The 23,916-nt window shown below is 37.1% G+C and overlaps 1 protein-coding gene across 2 annotated transcripts in view; it reads right to left on the minus strand.

Moving 5' to 3' along the window:
- Window positions 1–23,916, minus strand: part of CDH12 (cadherin 12) — a 791,024-nt gene that overhangs the window by 55,592 nt on the left and 711,516 nt on the right. For both annotated transcript variants that reach the window (XM_064506878.1, XM_064506879.1), the window contains 2 exons: window positions 21,878–21,997; window positions 15,653–15,820 (listed from right to left, as the gene is read on the minus strand). In XM_064506878.1, coding sequence (XP_064362948.1) covers window positions 15,653–15,820; window positions 21,878–21,997 — 288 coding nt within the window. The remainder of the gene's footprint in view (window positions 1–15,652; window positions 15,821–21,877; window positions 21,998–23,916) is intronic.

A 23,916-nucleotide genomic window follows, 5' to 3' on the forward strand; every position in this document is an offset into this window, starting at 1 on the left:
AAAATACAACTTCCAAAGTATTGCATTACAGTTAGTTATGATAAGAAAAATATTATAGGTAATCAAAACCTCTAATTTTTATTTTTTAGGAAAAAAAGTGCTGATATTACATAATACTACAAACCTTGCAAAGCTGAAGCTCAAAATCAAGCAAACGAGAAAGAAAATTGTTCCTTTAGCAACAAAATGAACATAAATACTGCTGCTTGTCAGCTTAACTTACCAAGGCATGGCAGTTGCTTAACCCAAATGGCCTCAGCAGCGCCTCACCAGCCTGGCTGGGTTCTACAGGCACTGCTTTGTGCCTGTTTAAGAATAATCCAAAAAGAGCAGTTCGTACTTATTTGCCTATGTTCAAATAATGGTATAATAGGCAAAATGAAGGATACTGTACATGTAATCTGGTACCTGGTATATTTAACTTGTTACAACAGCTACTGCTAATAATCAGTGGCATCTGATTTACAGGTTCCTACAGCTGGGAAGATGGGACTCAGCAGAGCAGCCAGATGTATTTGTGCCCCTCCTAGCTGCGCCCCTGTGCCATGTAGGGGCCTGGGACCTTGTGTGGGGAAGAGAAAGGCAGTGCTTCACCACTGCATGCTCTGATGCAGGGATGGAAGTTGACAGTCAGGCATGACCTGACATGGGCAGGTAAAGCTTCAGTTACAGCAAGGCTTCTTCCAGCCCTGAACCCACTGCTCTGCATTAGGGTTTATGGCCTCATCAGACACAGCCCATCTGTTCTTAAAGATGCCTGGCTCTTTGCTGAAGATCCCAAAGTCCTCATCTGCCAAAACCTACATCTGCCCAGACTGCAAAATTTTGAGCTCTGCAGAGATCCTGGATGTTCAGCTGTCCCGAGTTCTTCATGATAAAATGCACAGAGGCAAAAGCCCTTTCGAGTTTAACTCTGCCCAGCTCCGCAGTAATCCACATGATGGCGCTTCCCTGAGCTGGTAGCTCCAGAGCCAGGAGTCCCTATCAGCCCCTGAGGTACGCTAGCAGACTGAGTTTTTGTAGGACCTCCTCTTTCTTCCCTCCCTAAAGGAAAAAAAAAATCCAGCATATGTTATAATTTTTGTGTATTGAAATATTTCAGTTTAATCATTTGATGTTTTTTCATTGAAAAGCTGTTGCCAGAAAACTTGCTACAAAAACACATTCCTACTGCATGTCTGAGATGATTAATTCCACTGAGCGTAATATTCCCCTAGTCAGAGCACCTGCCCAATGGGAAATGCCAGTTCATTTTTTCAGCTGAGGATATTCTGACTCATGGCTTCTGTTCCCAAAGAGGGTCAGGCAGAGCAAAGACAACAGAGAATGATCCATTTAACAATAAAATGCAGAAATAATTCCAGAAGCAATTTTTGGAACCAAAGACTCTGAGGAGTGGCTATCTTAACACCCAGGCAGGAATGACACTTACTTTCATTTCATGAATCATAAATTGTCTTTTGTACGGTAGCACAGTTCTAATAGGTGGCGAAGAAAATGCTCACTTCTAGACCTTCCCTCGTGTTTGTAATTAAGGCTTTTTCCTAAATGATATGGTAAGCTGAGGAGACTAAATCAAGTTCTTGAGTGACTGCTTTAACCATTCCATTGTTACTATTTAGGAAAGATACCAGCATTATCACTTCTGTGTCAACTGGTCTTGCTGTAAAGCAAGGTGGTGCCTGAAATGGTTATTTGTGCAAAGTCTAACTTTGTCCATATGACTATGTGTCCTAAGATGTGTTTCCTGGATGCTGAAGACTCACATGGAAGAGCAGTTTTCGATGGTCAGCTTCATTACGTATCATGACCAATGATGAATCTTTCCCACTAGAAAGTGTTCTGCTAATAACCAGTCTACCATATATGATAGAAAAATTATTATCAAACAAAAATATTATGAAACCCAGACTGGAATGTGATGTAATTATTATAGAATGAGAACTATATTTTATTGGTTTTGGTACATTCTACAAGCTTGAAAAAAATGCTTTTATGTAAGTTAGGTAGTAGTTATAAAGAAATATAAAGATGTAGCATGCTTTCAGATAGATAAAATTTTCAGGAGAAAATATTTTTCCTTTTCTAAAAGTCTCAGACAGCATGTAATTGGGATTTATCAGGCAGGCATATTGGTAATATTCTGGTGATGACACTGTTACCATGAAATAAATCAATACACTTATTCCCTCTATAAAATTTAAATTGCATGATATATGAGAAACATTAACATGATAAAAACTATATAGCCAAGGATGGGATGCAGAGTTTGTAATGCTCTGCTTAACATCTCTGCTTCTTAAATATCTTGTGGGAGATTTTTCATATTTTCTTTATTACTCTGGCACAAAATATAATAACATGATGTTATTACGATTCATTCACTGTTAAGAATGTGGTCAAACCATTTACTTTAGGATCTAAGCCAAGTGCTCTAAATCATTTGCACTGGAAGAATCTTTTTCTCTTCATTGACTAAGGAAATTAGGTCCCTAGCTTTAGTCCTCTGAATCACACCTAAACTACATGCCCCAAATCTCCTAAACAAAATATGATTCACATCTGTAATACTCGAAAGACTGTCTGTGAAACCTTTATTTGCATATATCCATTGGCTACATTTTTCTGTAAACACTTTTCACTAAAAAATACATTACTTTTCTTCACTGAGTTGGCACTGTTCGAAGCAGAAGATGAATTTTTTTAAAGATACAAATGTAAAAACATCAAATACAAGTGAATAATGGATTACTGCTCTTTGTTTTAAGTATGGTTTATTGTATACAGTTTCTTCATAATACTTTTCTTTCATTATATTGAAGTGTGATATAGACCAAAAAATATGATACGGCTGGCCTGACATTTGTGGTCTCTTAGCTTTATAGCAAATATAATCTACTTATCAAGGTGATGTTTATATCTTCCAAATTAAATGTCTAAATTTGAGGTCTGTATATAAATATTGCTCCATTTGCAATGAAATCTGTGGATGGTCAGTGCTTACTTAAAGATCCCTCTCTTCGACAGTGTTGGCTATCACATCTATAAAATGAACAAATTTGCTGCAGAAGCTACCGAGAACAAATACTTTTCATGCATTCAAGAGACAACAGGATTTCTCTAGAGAACTTTTGGTATCATATCTTTCTTTTTATGGCTTTCTTAATGCAAAAGCTCTAGTAAATATATAGTTTGGACTCTACTTAAATAGTCATCAGCTTTCATTTTGATATGCAAATGGGAGACATTTTCAAATGTGCTGGGTATCTACAGCTCCTACTGTTGTCAGCAGGAACCTTTGGATTGTTGCAAGCACTTTTGAACATCTAGGCATCTCATTTAACACTTTTACGAGATGTGGGCACTCCTGAAAATCTGACTACAGCTGTGGTTGTTAGGTATTTCTGAAAATTGTGAGCTTAAACTGTTGTGATTATAATTAATGGCATATGGTCTGTTTCACTTCATTTTGCACGGTAGCCTCTAAATTTTCAGAAAAAACACCCGAATACTCAGAAGCAGAACGGCTGTGTTGATTTCTTACTTGGACAGAAGGCCTCCAGGAAGAGGGCAGATGCTGCTAGAAATGATGTTAGTGATGCAGCAAGAAACACTGTAGTCTCTGAGTCGCTTTGCAAACAACTCTTAAGGTACTGCAAGGCGACCCCATGCTGTTAAATCTGTAGCCCTAGCTACTCTTCAGTATCAGAGAGCAAGAGGAGACTTGTAGTGCCTTTGAGCAGTCCCAAGGTTGCCATGGATAATTTCATTCATTCAGTCTAAATACTCTCTGTGTTTTGAATGAATAATTTCTTCACTACTCCCCACAGAAAACACACTGGGGCAGAAGGAATATCATGTTCTCTGCCAAAGGATGTTGAATTTCTATGAAACATTTTTGTTTTTAACCTTCTATCCAGAAGGCAGCAGATGTAAAATATAATTGTTACTAATAATACTATTATAATAAAATATTTAAAAATAACTGACATAAAAGTTGCTGTTAATGATCAAATACCACTTAAACCTGATGATGGAGGGGGAAATAAAATGGATAAGTGCAGACTAACAAGAGTATTTTATGATCAATAGGTAATATTTAACTTCTAACCACTATTGTCATTATTTATATTTCTTGGACTATTGCTTTTATGGAGCTGTCAGACTATTACATTTTACCTATTGACGAATTATCTGTATTTTGTTTGGTTATGGAATAATACCAAGAAAGAGGGTTTTTTTTCTTTGTTTTCATTTACGTGCTCTGCTTTGCAGCTGAGGGCTCAGTCTCTCTGTTTAGCGCTTTAAAGAGGTTTTATTTCATTCAGCCAGTACTCAAAACAGTCCTCTAAAAACAGCCTTTGCTCGTTGTGTATGCTTGAGAAAGTTATAAAAAGTCAGCAACAACATGAGTGTGGCAGACGTAAAATTTACTGAACATTTACTGTTCTTCAGATTCTATGGTAACTGAATATTTCTCCCCCCACTTTAATTCTCAAGTTTTTTTAATGTTATGCTTTAGTGGGTTTGGGGCCATTGTTCAGTTTCAACAGAATGTTTCACTCTTCAAAATGTTTTATGATCAAGATCATGCCACAATGACAACTACCATACCTAAAGAGCTTTCTAAGGAGCTTTTACTGAGACTACATCCACTTTCTGGGTCATATCTGCTCTTAGTGAAAGTGTTTGAGGAATTCTGATATGAAAAGGAGTAAGAGAAAAGTTGGAGAAAGTTGGCATCAATATAAATAGAAACCTGAAGAGATGCTGAACTTTGTGTAAACTCATCCTTTATGTTACACACACAAAAACAATAAGAGATATCTACATCACTGTCTGATGCTGTGAATAAAGATGAGCTGCGTGGCCTCAATAGCAAAGCAGAGGCTCAAAAACTTACATCTGTACAAGCAAATTTCATGTACCCAGCTATATTCTGTGACATGGACGCCAGCCAATATAGAATGGCCTATTTCCAAGTTATTAAATTCTCTTACCCACACCAAAATAGGTCAGCTTCATGGAAAGTGAAGAGAATAGGAACTACTCTGTACCACACAGAGTAGTTCCTGATCTGTCCTAATTCTCCCCTGTGCCCCAAATTTGTCTGAGAAAGCTTTATTTGGCGTGCACCAAAACCGTGCCAGGGATTGTTATAACAGTTTAACAGTACAGATGATTTAAGAATCCAGGAACATTTCCTGACACTCTTTAGTAGTACAGATGCAGGTTAAGAAAATAATATTCTAGTCACAGCTGAGTCAGCATAGTCATTGGTAGTCATCACTGCTCATAATATGCAACTGCAGGGAAAATACGTTTTGTGTTCTGGACTCAAGTATCCTTGTTAAAATGTAAATAAATACACAAACACACTAGCAAAACTCTTTGGAAAGCAAATTCCCCCAAATCTTGCACTTCTTTCACAACTATAATACAATTTATTATAATACTAGCAAAGTTTCTGAGACACATAATTGTTAGTAAAAGCAATATAGTTACTAAATACCATTTATAATAGAATAGTCAAAAGTGGCAAATAAAACTGGGTCCTTGATGTATCAAATCTTGCTCAAGCACATGACAAGACTTAGTCCATACACAATGACCAAAAGCCCCAGCCCTGCAAATTTTTGCATACATGCTTAATTTTACTCCTATGGCTATTCCTACAAAACAAAGCCAAGCATACATAAGCAATTTAGACAAAGAGCAATCTTACAGCACAGCTGCTATGGTTAGAAAAAAAGAGATCGGGAAAGCTTTTCACCAAACAAATACTTCTTTAGATCTTCACAAGCAAAATAAAATGGGCTGTTGCATACTTTGACCACCACAGCCATAGCAACACCAATACTCAGAGCAAGTAGCTCTAAGTATTTTTTTCTTAGAGATACTTCCACATTACAGTACTGAAAATGTACATGTTCTTAACTGTTTTGCAGCATATCATGATAATACTCCCCCAGGCTGTTCTTTTAGTCTATATAAAAATATCTATAATCACACTGATTAAGTGCTGGAGTAGAACAAAAAAAATACAGAGGCATTTATATGACTAGCCAGCCAACATGTGGCTAACATGGGCTGCTCAAATGGAAACAGCAGGAAAGGGTCACTGCGATAACAGTGTAGTGGACAAGCCAAACCAGACAGAGCTGTAAAGAGTTTATCTGGGATGGTGAAGACCTAGGAGCTCAGTATAGCAAAATGTGGTGAGACTCAAAGCTGGAAGTGAGCCAACAAATGGAAAATTATTTTAGCAGCATTTTAAGGGATAAAAGATGTGGGGAGGAGGTGGCTACACTGCAGTTATAAGATGAAGGTGTGGTCAAGAATAAATTTGTGTTTCTTCTAGGATAAGGGAGACGAGTATATGTTGGATGTAAGGTAAGACAGCATGAGGAGGAAAGTGAAGGAGATGTTGATAGTATGGAGATGAGAGACTTGGAAGGAACTTGGACTGAAGAAGAGTTTCCAGCATCCTCCCCTGATTACTGTACGAACATTGGGAAAATACAATTTGCAAATATTTGTTCATGTACTCAAGCACATACTGATTTGACTATTGTTTTGCTGGTGTCATAGCTACTGTTAAGTGACTGCCAGGTATTAAAATCCAAAATTATAATGTCCTCTGCATTCCTGTCTTCCATCATTCCTTGAAGCGGTTGATTAAGATATGTGTTCACCTCAAAAAATGCAGTTCTGGTTTATTCAAAAATCACAGATAAATGGATAAATCAGACTGACTTAGTATTTTCTGACCAGATGTTAAAAGATTGAAGCTTGATTTACAAAACCTGTAAAGATAAAGAGCTGGTGCTTTTTTCCCTTTTACCTTATGGTATAGTGGTTAGAAAATTAACAAAAGATGGAGTAGACCAGGATTCAAACTTCCCTTCCTTTCTGATTCAGAGCAGGCTTTGACTTTGTCTCCCACCTAACCACTGGCTGTAGGCTAGTCTGCAATGAATCTGTCTACCTGTCTTGTGTAAGTGGCTCCCATTTGGTATAAAATAAGTAATTAGCTGCCGGAACAGAATTAGCGCATCTTGTCTGCCAGGCAAATGCTTTAATCAATAGAAGATGGACTCATTCTCATTCTGAGAGCCAAGGAACGTACAAGGGTTGTATACAAAGCACAACAGCTTTTAACAGGAGCTTCACAGAAAGCCATCCTTCCCTAGCTAAAACCCAGTAGGTAGAATAACTTCCCAGAAAGCTGGGCCCACTTGTCTCAGATTCTTAACTAGGCAGATAGAAGCTCTGAACCTTAATCCCAAGTAACTTTTCTAGCAAATTGTCAAAGTACAGGGGAGTTAACCTGTCTTCTTATTTAGAATCACAACCTCTGTTTTTATTATTTTAATTTTTTAGGTTATTGAACAGAAAAATTAGCTAATCACACAGTCTTCTCCAGGGTTTCTGTAGATGTCTAATTCACTGTTGGGGGTGATCAGTGTTGCATTTTTCTGAAATCTTTTAAGGCAGACACTATTATTTGAGGAACTTCTCTCTCATAGGTCAGTAGACCCGTATTTTAAAGAAGGAACTTGACTACACTCATCCAAAGCAGTGGGTTAAAAGAGTTTTGTTTGTATATTTCATGTGGACCAGAAGGCCTTTTACTTGTGCTCTGCATGTGAACCCAAATTTCTAATGAAATCTGAGCAAGACAGATACAAGGCCACATGAATGGAATCTGCCATATTTAATTTACTGAGTGAACAAAGTTGACTTGCTTTTATATATGCTTTTTTTATATATGCTGTTATACAAACCTTTGCTAAATAGTGTGTGTGCAATTTCTGTGATGTATCAGGCTTCCTACAGATAATTGAACATAAAAGTAAATAATAATGATGAGAGTTTTCAATCCATAGAGTGTGTATGAGTATGTATGTATGTATAGGCAGTTTATTCTGTAATAAGCATTTGCTTTTTTTCTTCTGAAATAGTTGTAGTTCTACATTTTTAATACTTGAATGTAAGACCTTTAAAATATAGTGCAAACCAACAAATAACTGCTGAAAATTGATGCTATCTAAAGGGTAATGATTTGCAACCTCTCTTCCTAATTTCATAACTGAAAAGTGATCATTCAGACAATAGATCACTCAAATAGCATGCAACGGCTATATGACTGAAAGAAAACTGTTTAGCTCTCTTTTATAAGGCTATCTTTTTCTGGAAGTGAAATTACTAAAATTGCATCGATGAAAAATATTTTTTCCAGTTTGTAAATTATCAGTTTTGTTTACTTTTCTCTATGTGCTTCCTTTTCCTTTTCCTGTCTACTGTAAGATTGTTGTTTCCATCTGCCCTGCTTTCTCTAATTAATAAATTCTAAGAAATACATTGCACCATCTACTCTTGAAATCCCAATCCAATTAGCTGCCAACTTTCTAATAAACTAACAGGCAGATGAAGTGCAGGTCTTAGGACCAGTCCTTCAACCTTGCATTATTTAAGGTATCATTACCAGAAAGATGAATAGTTCCTTTCCTATTTCCAAGCATGTTAGCATTTTAGTAAGCCATCCTTTTTCTATGCAAGCAATCTTGATGGATTTCACTGGGATACTTCTGGAAAGACTGATGATAGCAAAACCTCACTTTTGTGATGGCTAGTCATAGCTCTAGAGCCCTCACAACATGTTAAAATGTGGTCACCAAACAGCCCTGAGAGGATAATTTCTGACCATAACAGAGAGCTGTTATCATCTGAAAGCCAATGGTAGATAAAATTATATAATACGGGTAGATAAACTATTGGGTCTAATCCTTATTTCATTTTACTCACATTAAAATTATTTTTCAATCATTGCCCTACAGCAATGAATCCTCCAGTGGGCTGGAAATGATATTATAAAATACATCTTTAGCCAAATAGTTCTGTTCACTAAAAAAAATAAATTAAGGGAATGTCAACACCTTAAAAATAAAACCAACTAATCTGACTTCATAAGACACTTGAGAATGGTCTTTTCTTCCCTAATATCAAAATAAAAACTATATATACTTTAAACTTTAATGACATTTCCTCTGTATCAGGGCTTTATCCTGTAAAAAGTATATTTATGCCCTATTAAAATAAAAAGTCATAGTATTCCTTTGACTAAGACCATTCCTGTGTGCCTTTATTGTTCTGCATATAAGATTTTATCTCTCTAAACTGCTTTCACAGTCATTCTGTCACCAGTGAATAAAAGAAAGAGACAGGAAAACTGAAGCACATAACCTTACAAAATATGAATCAACCACTTCACTTAATTAGTTTAATTCTATAATGTATAATTTATACCAACTAATTATACAACTTTTGTCATTTAAATGCTGAAGTAAATATAATCCATCCATCCTTTCTTGAACCTTATTTTAAGAGCTGGAAACAAGCCACAACTGTCCTTGTGGCTAGATCGGAATTGTCTAACACTTGATGCTTTAAGAGTTAGCCCATTAGCTTCCAGGAAGGATTTGCTGAATTGTCTTTTTATTTAACCGGTTATCATGTACACAAGTAGCTGAGAAAGAAAGGCCATCGGGTCTGGGTCCCTTCTGAACCAAGGTGCATGCCTACAAATAAACAGCTTTTATCCGCTCTTCTCTGTTCAAAAGCAATGTTGTGTTATGTCAAATTTTCATTTAATTGCTTAAACATTGCTACTATTATATAAAAAGTACATTTTCTTTCACTCCTTACCTTAATTTTTTTTTGCAAGGATCAAGTTTTGCTATGAAACAGTTATTTTAATGTTTACAAACAAGTTCTATGTTTAGTAATGAAACATGCACAGTAATTCAGAAAATCAGTGTCCTAATGAGTCAGGCAAGACAGACATATAGAATCCTCATGGAAATACATTTCTACTAATAAAGTCATCGAAATCTATTTTTCCTTCCAGTTATTATGAAAATATCAGTTTTCCGAAGTGCCTCAGTTTTCTGAAATGTAGGCCAAGAGATACCTGCAGGTCAGACAACTCAATCAGAAATACGTGATGTTTAGAGGTTTCTCCGTTGTTACACAGGCATCTCCTCATTACTGAGAGACATACAAGGTGGGAGTTCCCTGATGAATCTGTTCAAAAGCAGAGGTATTAAATAAAAAATCCTGTGTTCAGCAGGATAGTCGATGGCTTTTCATCACTGTAATCTGATATCCCACTCAAACCTGCCTGTCTTCATAAAGGGCCCTTGATGAGATGAAGGTGTTCCATGCTAGCATTTTTTTGGAAAGCTTGTAATGCATTATTTATCATTGTAGTTTCTTCTAAGTATTAATAATAGATACTCTCCCACTTCTGCTGTGAATTTTTTTTTCATCTTGACTGAGTTTGGAAAATAAGTTTAAACTTTATTCTGCTATAATGGATATCTTTTTATTCTGTACGATAATCTGGAGCATGGCATCTTTGGCATAAGTACTTTGGGAAACTGCAGTCCTGATTGTGTAACACAGAAACATCTATCCAGCACTGGTTACTGCTAATGGAACTTTATTCCCCTTTTTAAGGCTGCACTTGCTGGCTTTGTTGGCCAAGGATGTGGTGCTGGAGGCCTCAACTCAACTAAGAATAGTAAGGACTCTCTAGGTCTTGCCAGGCCTAAACTTGGGACCTACCTGGACCTGACTTTAAAGGCTTGTTTTTCACATAAACTAAAATCATGTATAAATATCCCTTTAGCTATAATGGTCAAGCAAATGATCAACTCCATTCTCTATCAAGCAGTAATTCTGATTCATGGCAATGTTTTCAAAAAGCAAACTCAAACAAAATAAAATTACAGTATTAGAAATAAAATTCATACTCAACTTTTTTTTCCTGTTAATTATTTTTGTCGGTATCCATAATTAACAGGGTGGCTCTATGAATTTCAGGCATGTTATACATTATCTCACATACCACTTAATCATTTGGGACTGACTGAGTGATTCCCCATTCACTAGGATTTTTTCTAGTCCTTAATCTACCACAATCTAACTATGTCCTCCGTAACATGTTTAAAAAAAACGAATATTTCAGTTAACTGTCTGCCTTGATTAAGCATGTTGCAGTACACTGGTGCACCCAAACTGACATTTTAGCCTGTAAGCCATGCTAAATGTTTATTACTTCCAGTATCGACATGCACCTTAGATATTATTCTCCTCTGTTTTGTTGAGATCCACTGCTATAATTTGGCTTCTGTGACATTCGATATAATGGAAGGAAAAGGTTTTCAACTCTACTCCTGTGCAAAGTAGAGGACAAGCTTGGTCTCTTGGGTTTTTTGCTCCCTCATAGCAATGATTGGACAAAAAAGTCGTAAATACAGTCCTTGCATGAAATGAGACCTCAAGGCTATCTTCTTCAAAGAGGAAAATATATCCCATGATTTCTCTGTTTCATGAAATTTTTCTGACATATGTGAAACTAGTATATTTTCTGTAACACTCTGGTAGATGAAGGCATGCAATGAAATAGAAAATGACTAAAGCCCCTAGCAGCAAAGGAAGTCAAATGTACAGCTGAAAATCAGACACAGGAAAGAACACTGGCACCAAAGAGCTAGCCGATGCACTGAATTTTTCAATTTTCGAGAGGCTGTAAGATCTCCTCTTGCACCTGTTATAACCTCCTAGCAGCAGGGATTCCAGCTGAGAGGAGCAGACAGATTGCAATGGGGGGTGCTTTGAACACTGAGCATAAAGACAGTGGGAACGTTACTTCAAAGGGACCCTCTGCGATGATTCCCTTGTGGAGCGGAGGTGGAGTTCCTTGCAAGTGTTTTGACAGGCTGATAGAAAACACAAGGAAGAACCAGTGGTTACAGTCCATGTGAGTTCTGACAGAATAGGGTAAGATTGGACAGAGGTCTTGGGGGCAAAATTTAGGTTGGTAGGTAAGAAGCTGAAGCTGAAGACAACCAGAGTAACATAGTCCAAAATTGTCTCACTATGTACAATTAGGGAGAGAAAGATGGAGGGGCAAAGTTTTAACGCCTAGCTGAGAAAAAGGTTTAAGGAGCAGGGATTCACATTCCTGGCAACTAGGGACACTTACTGAAGAAAGGATGTCTGTACAAAAGCTGCCATAAGAAAACCAGGCTTCAGAAAGCTTAGAAAGTTTCCAATGTGATTAGACTGAATCATCATTGTGATTCTAGCTGAAGAGTTCAGGAAAGTTTGCAGGTGCAGAAAAGCACACAGTTCAAAAAATGCAAAAGCACACAGTTCAAGTAAAGGGTACAGTCACCATAATTCTGTATTTTTCACTAAAGAATGTTACAAAAGACAATGGTAGTCAAGAAGGAAATGCAGAAAAGGTAGATCAAACAGAAAACAATCTAAATAGGATCCAGTAATGAGAAGAAAGAAAGCAATATAATGCCAGAAGTTTTAAAAAGGGAACTTGTATGGCTTGCTTTAATGCCCAATGTTAAACAAGGCCATCAGCATAATAAGCATGTTAAAAATCTGATGAAAAGAGCAAAGTCAGTGGGACAATCCAATACCAAAGAGCAAAATATACACAAAATGCAAAGTAGGCCTTATCAGTGGAGGAATAATGATATGTGTTAAAGGAAGCACTAGGTCAAATCAGACTCAAAGAAGAGAACAGTGTTAACACTAGCTAGTCAGGAAAAGTTCTCTAGTTCACCCAAATTTTACATCAATCATAATGAGTTTAGCTTTAATATCTATGCAGGAGCAATAAGTGCTCAAATTACATGATGGTCGTATTCAGTTAAATAAAAAAATGGAAATAAATAAAACTAAGAAATATTGTTATAAAGAATCTGAATGAGATAGCTGAGAGAGTTAAATCACTGCAGTGGTGCGGATGCTATTTAGCGACACCATCTTGGAGGTGCAAAGCAAATGTTTGGTACCCGTGGAAAAGCAAGTCAGTAAGAATAAACAACATAGCTATTAAAAGCAAGACCATATCTTAAAAAAACAATGTGTCTGAGTGAAGACAATAGAAAGAACTATAAAAGCTGCTTTAACTATAAAAGCACAGTAAGGAAGACCAATAATGAGTTTGAGTAAAACTCTGGCATATAAACTATAAGAAATGTCTTTTAACACATCTGGAGGTGAAAGTCTGAGAGGGAGTGCATAAGACCAATCCAAAATCAAGTTATAGGAATGCTCAGAGAAAATACGATCACAGATTTAAAGCTTAACACATTTTTTTCTTTGTGTTCAGTGTAGAATAGCTATGGAATTTTTCTACCCTGGAACCCTTCTTCAGGGGAAATCTATGAGAGAAGTGTAAATTAGCTACAGAAGCTGCTGTGGAATAAATAGTCAAAACAGTAATGAATCACTGGGACTAGATGGTATTTGCCCAAGAGCCTGAAGGATGAAATAGCTGAACTATTACGATATGTAATGTCTTACATAAAACCACCCTGGCACATACAGAATCACAGAGAATCACACAGAATGGTTTAGGTTGGAAGGGACCTCTGGAGATCATCTAATTCAACTCCCTGCTCAAGCAGGGTCACTTATAGCACACTGCACAGGATCGCATCCAGGGGGCTTTTGAATATCTCCAAGGAAGGAGACTCCACAACCTCTCTGGGCAACCTGCTCCAGTGCTCTGTCACCCTCACAGTAAAGAAGATGTTCACAGGGAACTTCCTGTGTTTCAGTTTGTGCCTGTTTCCTCCTATCCTGTTGCTGGGCACCACTGAAAATAGTCTGACCCCATCCTCTTGACACCTTCCCTTTAGATATTTGAATACATTGATAAGCTCCTGTCTCAGTCTTTTTCTCTCCAGGCTAAACAGGCCCAGATCTCTCAGCCTCTCCTCCTAAGAGAGATACTCCAGGCCCCTAACTATCTTCGTACCCCTACGCTGGACTCTCTCCAGTAGCACCATGTCTCTCTTGTACTGGGGAGCCCAGAATTGGAAATAATATTCCAGATGTGCCCCCCCCAGGGCTGAGTAGAGCGGAAGGATCATCTCCCTTGACCTGCTGGTAACACACTTCCTGATGCATGCCAGGAGACCATCAGCTTTTTTGGCCACAATGGCCATGGTCATGGTCAACCACTGTCCACCAGGACTCCCAGATCCTTCTCCACAGAGCTGCTTTCCAGTAGGTCAACCCCCAGTCTGTACTGGTGCATGGGGTTATTCCACATGAAGACTTGGAGGTGCTGATATAACACTGATTTTTTTTTCTTTTTTTTCAAAGATTTTCAGGGAATTCTGGTGAACTAAAGAAGGATATACCTGACATGCACAGGGCAAATTAGTAAGAGCAGAAGTAGTGGATACATAAATAATATCAGATAATATTTGTATGGATAGTATCAGAGAAAACTCAACACAGCTTCTCTAAATAAAGGTCATATTTTACATAACTTTTTGAATTCTTTGCAGGAGTCAGCATACATGTAGATACGTAGGGATGGATTCAAAACAAGCAAAAGGAAGCTGTTTGTTGTGCCATATATAATTAGTCTTTGGAACTTGCTAACATATGATGTCACAAACTCTGAAATTTTATATGGGTTACAAAGCAACTGGTCAACTTGCTGGAACAAAAATCCATTGAGGATTGTTGAATACCAAGACACCATCTGAGCCAAAAATTGTTAGAAACTGAGGAAGTATTCTGGAGTATGTCTTATATAGATATATGCCTTATGTATATCTTCTAGATGACACTGTAGGAGACAGAATATCGGGCCAGGTGGATCTTTGTCTTAGCATGGTCATTCTTATATTCCTGCAGAAATGCAAACTATTTTCATACTGATGAAAGGAAGAATAAGAATTTATACATGAAAGAAAATTGTGAAATGTCAGGTATGGTTTGGTACCTAAGGACCATTTATAATACAAAAAGCAGAATTACAATCCACGCACAAGGAAAGACATACACAAGTATAAAGCTGCCATGCTCTTACTGTAAATTCACGCAAATCACAAATGTTATAATACTAATTTGCCTTATTAACAACTTTTAGTAGCTAATTGTTCTGTCATAGTTATCAAGGTTTATGCTTGATCAGTGTCTGCATTTCAAACATACAAAACATACAGAACTTCAGCAAATTTGAAGGAGCACTGTAAATGACAATCCTTCTGCTGATCATATACAGACTACAAGACTTTAAATTAGCATATTTCTGAAAAGCCTCATTTAGACTAATTGATATAAAGTGATATAAATTGTCAATGAATGATCACAATTTTGAGGCTGTATTTTCAAGGATGGATTTAATCTTCTCAGCCAAGATGTGTAAAAGATTTAAACCTGCTTATCATAGCAGCAATGTTTAGCATGAGCCAGTTCTGTCTTTGGTACCTGGAAGTCTCAGGTTAGAACTATCCATCATTTGAAGAGGATATCTGCATTCCCTTGACAAAATATTATTTCTCAAATCATTTTAAAGTGTAAATGAAATGAACTCTTGGCCTGAGGCTGGCCCTGCAAAATGATGATGTGTTTCCTTTTAAAATTTCAGAACTCACAGTTGTAAACAGAGCTTTATATTCTTAAAGAAAACAACAACTATATATTCTATATTTTTTCATCATATACAGTTCTTCTTTGTATATCCCAAATACTTATTTAAAGAATTTCTTGCATTAAGTAATGCTTATTTGAAAATTAATGCATTTAGAATACTACATACTCTTAGGAAATCTGGGTGGGTTGTCATTGACATCTGTGAGGGTAATGTTTACAGTGGTAGTACCAGCTAATCCTCCCAGCTGTCCTCCCATGTCCTTGGCTTGGATAAGAACTTGATATTGTTCTTTAACTTCTCTGTCCATATTTGGCAAAGCTGTTCTTATTACACCTAGGAGAAAAAAATGGGAAAGAGAAAGAAAAAATAACCAAAGGGCTATGATTGCCTACTACTATATTTTAATACAGATCTCTTGGACAGACTTCCTACAGAATTGATCAGACAGTAGCTCATGTAGAAATACAAATCAATCACTTGGATCTTTCAAAACTGCTCTATACTTATTTGCTATTCAGCTGTTCAGAATGACTGCTACGTGATTAGATCAGGACATGAATCACCTTCACTGAGCATGAGAACAGCGCATTTTCACTAGGGGTGTGAAAGGCAAGGTTATCGGTTTGCCACATCAGGAGCAAAGAAAGCTGTGTTGTGCAGACGCAGATAATGCAAGACGAGATGTTTGGTCACCATCAGTATTTCAGAGACTTATCTTTATCTGTTTCAGATGAATCACTTGCCATCACAGTTTAGTTCCTCTCATTCTGTACTAAAAGAGGTCTTTATTAGAAGCTTCTCCCTTACTCGATGAAGTTTGCTTGACATAGCACCTACATACAGTGAAAAGGTTTAGGTATTTTCTTAAAGTAATGTAATCCATATCCTAGTAAGGCATTACTCAGATGGTTCTTAATCTTCAGTGACTTCAGTCTAAATAGGTATGCCATAATCTCCCTCCTGATATGTTATGAAAGTATATGATAAAAGCAAGATTTGCAGAGAAAGGGAAGTAATGCTGATCATTTGATTAGCTGATGAAGTTGTAAAAAGCTGCAAGGCTTTGGGCACATAAGCCTTTCTCTTAAAACCAAACATATAGAAAAAGATATATTACTTTGTCAAAATATTACAAGTGCATACTACATTGCAAAATGCTACAAATCCAGCAATAGTTTTCAGAAAATGGCTTAGTGCAAACAGGCTAATGCAGGTAGCACGTATAATTATAGAATAAACCAGCTGGAAAGATATTCTTCTCCTTTAGGTTATTATTATTTTAGAACACATTATTTTTCGGTATTAACCTGTTTGGTTTTAAAAGTAGTCTTTTTCCCCTGGCATTATAATGGAGCTGGAATGATAATAAACAAGCTTTAAGGCTCGTTCTTATTTTTTTGGCAACTAACAGCTGGTATGTTAACAAGTAAGAATAGGAACCATTAGCTTCCAGTACTTGTTCACAGTCTAGAAATAACTTTGATCTAAATTTTACATTTATGGAACTTATCAAAAATTCCTATTAAATTGAATTGTATAGTAGTAAAGCTTTTCCAGTCTCTCCACTTGTAACTGATTATGATAATAACAATTAATAATAACTACTATTTTCTATATCAGCATGGCATTTACTGTACTGCATAGATCTGGAATATGAATAGCAAATACTTGAAATAAGAATATTTACATACAGCAACAGTATACTTTGAGTTTTTGAAAACAGTGTTGTTCAATGTTTTGTTTGTTCTAGACAGAAATCTTGAATTTTAAAACACCACGACTGTAAAAATTTAGGAACACGCATGTTTGTAAAGTTGGACTACTATACCAAAAAAATTAGTGGTATCATGGTAACAGGCATCATGACAACCATAGAATTATTAAGAATTTAAATAGAAAGTGACATTCATGAAAAAAATCTTTTTGCAAATAATATAAATATTACTAGGTCTCCTCTTAAAGATCTTAATCCATGTTTTTACATTGTGGAGAGTGTACATTCCACAGTATTTTACAACATTCTTGGTATGCTTATTCTAAGAATCAAAAAGCTATGAAAATGAATTTCCCTTGTTACACTAGCAAAACATAATAATAGAAGATTAAAAAAAAAAAAAAGAAAGAAAGAAAAGAAAAAAATGACCTGGGCAGATAGCATGTTGTGAGCAGGAGATGCAGTTCATCTGATTTTTGTGTAACAGTTTTAGGTGCCATTGAGTGGTTTTCTCAGCTAGAAATATTCCTTATGGTCCCCAGAAAATGAAGAATCACCTATCAGTCTAGCAGTGAAGTGCTCAATCACCCACTGTTTTTCCCATCTGGACGTACAAAGGCATTCCATATTTTTTCTGTAAGAAATCTCTGTCTCCAGTAAAAAAATCAATGCAAATAATTTTCTTGTCTAACAGTTCATAGGCAATTTTCCCTTCACTGTCTGCTCTATTTCAAAAGCATAGATGAAAACCACTATTTCTACCAAAACCATCAGTTCATATGGATGGGACAAAGATGATTTAAAGTTATCTAACCACAGCAAAGGATAAAAATAAAAGGGTGATAAAAATCCCTGAGAAAGAAAGGACTGCAAACTTTGGTAATCCAACTTCAGCTTCACAAAGAATACCCGAACTTAGAACTTGAAGACTTATGTACTTATGAAGACTTAAATGTACAGGTCTCATGTGCATGTAATACTGTTCTGAGTGTTATTAAACTCCCTCACTTTAAGATTTTAGAATAAAAATTGTTTGACTCAGAACTGAAAAGTTTTGACTTTTTTCTTTGCAAAAAAACATTGATATCTAATGTGATGGGAAATATGATCTCAACGAGGCTGCTTAAAACTGCAAATGGTAAGTGTGGGACCAGGGCCTGAAGATACACTCCGTAAAGTTGTTGGACCATAATGAATTTAATAGAAGATGATCCATTTACATGGAAGAGAAAATCCAGGTTCTGTGAACAACCTCATGAATAAACATTAATGTTAATATTCCTACTGAAACCAATTTGGATTTCAAGACTATAACTGAGGTCAGAGTTTGGACCATAATGATTTAGTCTAAGGAAAAAATGGAGAACTTAGACATCTACCCTTAAAATAGAATATTCACCTCACACGCATAGCAGAAGATTGTGTGGAAAGAAGTTTATCAAACGGATATTTTAGTAACAGAACAGAAAGTATAGAGGAAAGATAAAGCAGGTTATCCTTCTGTGGAGTAGTAATATATGTTAAAGAAACCTGAAGGTAAAACCAGGAGAGCAATCTCATAGCATCAACAAGTAACCCCCAAGTATAAAATTCCAGCCTGGAGAAGAGAAATGCAGTGGCAAGTGTGTATGAACAGTCACCTGATTGTCACTGACTTCAGCTGCTGGGGAGACCAGAAAGGATACTAGAGAAGGAAATGCAAAAGTAATAATAGTGAGAGACTACAATTAATTCTACATAGTTTGGGCAAACGTCATATCAGACAGATGCACAGACTACACTTAGATATGAACAATGACTGCTTCAAGGCACAGCTTCCTAGGGAAACCCTGGGAGGAGAGGCAGATGGTGATTTGTTAGACTTGGTAACACTAAAGCCTTCAAAGTGTATCAGTCCAACAGTGGCTCTCCAGCACAGACTGTAAAGCACTTCATGGTCCTGTGAGCCCAACAGGAGTTAACTGTTCCGCTCCCACATAGCTGGGCTTACCTTCAGTGGAAGACTGCAAAAAATCAGGAGGTCAGTAAAAAGAAGAGTTAAGGGGTAGCTGTGGCATTCAAACCCATAAAGGTTAGAGACTATTTAAGTGTACTAGATTCACTTCAAAGAAAATGTTTATCACCAGTCAAGATCGACTTGAAAAAGGATTATGTGTAAAGTCACGTGCAGGCCAAACAATATTCTAACTTCACATTTAAAATTATGGCCTGTGATTTGACCATTATCACTTTGCAATGAGATTATGGAGTTATAATAGAAATTTCCACAAACATAGCAGCTGATGTGTGAGAATAGCTAAAAAAGCAAACAGAATGTTTAGAAGGAGGAGAAGGATGATCAGTGTTATGGAATGGCTTCTGTTTAATGAACTCATCAATCTGGAAGAGACAACTAAGGGAGACTATGATATGGGTCTGTAAAGCTATGGCAAATGTCAAAATCATAAATAGGAATTAACTGTTCACTTTCTCTTCCAGTGTAAAAAGTAATAGGTATGAAATGAAGCTAAGAGGTGTCAGGTTCCAAAGAAGTAAAAGGAGGTGGTTCTTCACACAGGACAAACTTTCACTGTGGAATTTGTAGTCACTAGGTGTGCAGATACTGAAGACCTGCACAAATGAACCCTACTGAGAAGTGGTTAAGTTACAGAGGAGAAATCTTTTCAGAGCTACTGGTTACATGCACACGGCTAATGACTCACAAAGTGCCTAAGTCAGAAATCACTGGAGACTGGGAGAGTATTCATGGGATACCTCACCAAACACTTGCCTTCTCCTTTTATTCTTCTCTAGAATTGAGCAGATGATCACTGCTGGAAATAAGATACAGGGTATGGATGTTCTTAAGTTCTTAAAAAAATTACAAGCGAATGTTTGAAATTGTAAGTAGAATGTGAGGGCAGCAAAAAGTCAACAACAGCAACCCGAACAAATCTGCCAGGAGTTCAGAGTTTGGCATGGCATTTTGCTTCAGAAAGGCCATCTTCTCTCCTCTTGTCAAAAACACTTGAGGCAAGTGTATGGCAAAGATAATATTGCATACTTCAGAGACTTTGCAGTAAAAAACTCCTGTATCATCTCCCCAGTTATAAAACAAGGAAGTGAAATGCTTGAAGATCCACAGTGCTGCCCAAGCCTTCTGCATTTTACAGTAAGTTATTAAACAGCATCCTCTGCATTATTATTCAGAAACTGTCATGTTAGAGCCACAGCTAACTCTCATCTTGTGACCTTTCTAATGCAAGACAGGTTACAGCACATTATTGCTGCTCATAGTTGCATTAATCTATATGCTTTTTCTGGTGTAGGATTTTAAATTTATACTAGGCGAGCTGTTTCATGACTCTTCCCTTACAGCTGTGTCCCTTCTTTTACCACCAAGCTCTGCCTGAGTAACTCATTTAAGGTATTAATAGAAAGATGTGGAAACACTGGGTTTGCATGATGTTCCAGGGCTAGCAGGGTGCAAGCTCTCTCCTAAGATCACTCATTATTCACTACTGAGTAGTAGATGAGAGCACGTGACCTAATAAAATAACAGCAATTCAAAGCGCAACAGGGAAAAAGGTTCTTCCTTAGGTATCAGTAACTATTAAGTCTTTCTTGGGTAGCTCATACTAGAACACAAGTTGTGGCTTCAATAAAGGTTTTTCTTGCCATTGAGTTCCTTTCCATTCCTCACAAGATTGAAATAAAAAAAAAAAAGTATAAAGGTAAAGACTTTTTTTCCTCCAGACACTTAAAGAAGTGACAATACAGTTTTAAAAGTAAAGTTGCTGACTGCAAATTGCAATATGATCTCCTGCTAAATGGAACAGGTGACAGAGCAATGTGCCCTTTGATGCACAAACAGCTTTATGCGGCTCTCACCTCCAAATTATTGAGTGATCAGAGAGAAAGGCTCTTTAACACACAATCCATCATTAAAGTACAGCTTCACTGGGAGGAAAAACTTTATTTGTTGCAAGGGTCATATGGGCAGCTATCCCTGTAACACATTCCGGATGATGCAATACATGGCATTCGCAAGTAGGTTCTTGGTTCCTTAACTGAATTATTAAATATAGGAACAGGAATGACATTTAAAAATATAGGACAAGATAGCTAATTAAGTCGCCTCCCAAACTCCCAAGTACTTCAGTCTCTTTACACATATTTTCTTTTGTGCTCACACATCCACTAACCCCAGGAAAAGAGGAGGGCAGGAGATGATTAGCTGTTCTGTGGTCCCAGATTAGCTCTATATAGCAAAACAGTCATTGTCAGAGAATTTCTGACTCTAAGTTCAGCAAGTAAAAGTACTGAGAAAAAAGAATGAAGACCTGAGATACAAAATGAAATCACCAGGAAAGGAAACAGAATGCACGTAACACTTAAAGATTTAGCTATAAAGAAATAGTAAAGCATAAGGAAAAACTTCTTCAGTGTGTACATACTTTAGATATTCCAGGACTGGTGGGAGGAAAGTGGATGTTTTTCTTTTTACAACAGATCGTGATTCATTCACAAACCAGTCAATAACCAAACAGCACTAGGTACAAAGTTACCCTACTGGCTTAGGTACAAAGCTGCCACAAAGCTGCCTATCAGCGCAGTCCATATTTATTCATGGATATTGCCCATATGTACTGAAATCCAACGTTTAAATCTTCCAGGATTGCTGATAAACTGTTTACCTGTCTTCGGATCAATGGAGAAATACGGTTGCCCCTGAAGAATGCTGTAAACCACTCTAGCACTGTTTCCATAGGTGGGATCATCAGCATCTGTAGCCTTTACCTGAAGCACATATGCACCTGCAAAGAAATATAGGTTATCAAATTTTCAATATAAAGCAGTGATTAGGGATATTTCAGACCTCTTACTCTTGTTTCTCTGGAAACAAGGTGAGACTAACGCAGTCACCAGGTCCACATTAGTATCCATGTAGGTAACAACTGAAGCAAAATGGGAAGGAAAGGAGAGCAAGCCCACCATCTGAAGACATTTATAAACAAGTTATGCACACATTGCTCACAAAAGATTTTTATCCAACACACATAAAATGGAGGCCTGAGGAAGCTCAAGACTAGATTTTGAATAGGGGATATGCCTCACAGTCTTGTGAAAAGGTAGATGCATCTGCAGATGTGCACACAGGCAACTGAGCAAGTAAAATATGCGAGTTGTCTCTGAAACAAGTGTTTGGTCAAGCAACTTCAGAATCCACCAGCAAACAAATCTCTAAGTACCTTTAAAAAACATGCTGAAGTCACCTAAAGGCAAGCTCCTCAGTCAAGAAATGCATATCCACACTGTACACAGGAACTGGATATTTTGGTCAATGAATTGTGTTTGAAATCCAGACTCGAGTCTTGTTCCCTTTCCACCCAGCTTAGCAGGAAACAAAAGTACTGGGGAGGCAGAACCTCTGCTTGATGCTCTGTTTTCAGGCATGGTTATAGATAATAGTGGAATAGTTTGCTTTATATTCTGACTTACAGGAGAGTCATCCCATGGAGCAAACAAAGCACATATGAAGTCATAAAATTCACTGTAAATAGCAATTGTCCTACAGAAATTTCCTGTCCTTCCCACTGGTCGCTAAGTAGTTTACCTGCATTTCCCCACTGCCCCATAATGGAAACAGTATTCAAGCCATTTGCACAGTCTCCAGCAAAACAACTGGCCAGATATCTAGGCTTTCCCTTCATCTTTGAAGTATTAATGATTTCTCAGTATCCCGTGTTTGCCACACTGATTTTGAGAGAGTGAGTGGGGAGACAACCAACATGACAAGCAGCATAAAGAGTTTTAACATACGGTTTACATTTGGAGATCATCTGACACTCTTTCAGGAATATCCATGGAATTCTGCAAGTTACTTGTGTGTAATGAAAATTGGAAAGTTTTAAAGAATGTTCACAGCCTAAAATTAACTGTGACGGACTTGCCAAAAGTTTATTTCCGAGAGTGCCTCATTGAAAGATCCTCCAGGTAAAAGATCCTACAACTCAGGGAGAAAGGTAACTCATAGCAAAGGTAACAGTTAGAAGAAATTTGCTTTTAGTTCTCCCCCACATCTCTCCATATGAGAATCATCAGTGGTGCCAAAGGGTTTGGAATTAACAGTGTAAAAGAACTTGCAGCATGACGACTGATTTTGCAAGGCTGATTCTATTACAATTTATTGGACAACAGAGAAAGAAAAGATATTCTAAGCGACATTCTTGTTATCTCCTGAAGAAGACAGGGAAATATGTGTTATTTGGCTAACAACCATTCTTTAAAGCCAATAGGCTGGTCATGTTTTTAAGCTGAGGGCAAGTTTAATTAAAGTCAGCTTCTAAAAGAAAGGAAAAATTAACAACGAATAAATAAGTAAAATAATACCATAGATATCAGCTGGATTCAGGCAATCAAAAGCCTGCGGTTGCTCCCTTGATTTTCTGGATATGAAGGGTGAGGAATGATATATTTTAGTGGCCTTAAGCTGTTAGCAAAGATCGAAGTCCAAATTCGGTATAATAGTTGTGGAAGCAGTGGATACTCAAACATTTATACCCAGATTTCTTTACATAGCACATAACTCTAATTGTCTATGCACTAAATAGTTCAGACAAGCACAGCTGGAGGAACACATTTTTCCACTGGAATGGCAGGGAGAAGCTATATGATACCCCTGTATATACACAATTGTCCTCCTTTATTGCTACTTACTTATCTGTAAGATAAG

Source organism: Dromaius novaehollandiae, chromosome 2 (genome assembly GCF_036370855.1).
Source record: "Dromaius novaehollandiae isolate bDroNov1 chromosome 2, bDroNov1.hap1, whole genome shotgun sequence".
Lineage (NCBI taxonomy): Eukaryota > Metazoa > Chordata > Aves > Casuariiformes > Dromaiidae > Dromaius > Dromaius novaehollandiae.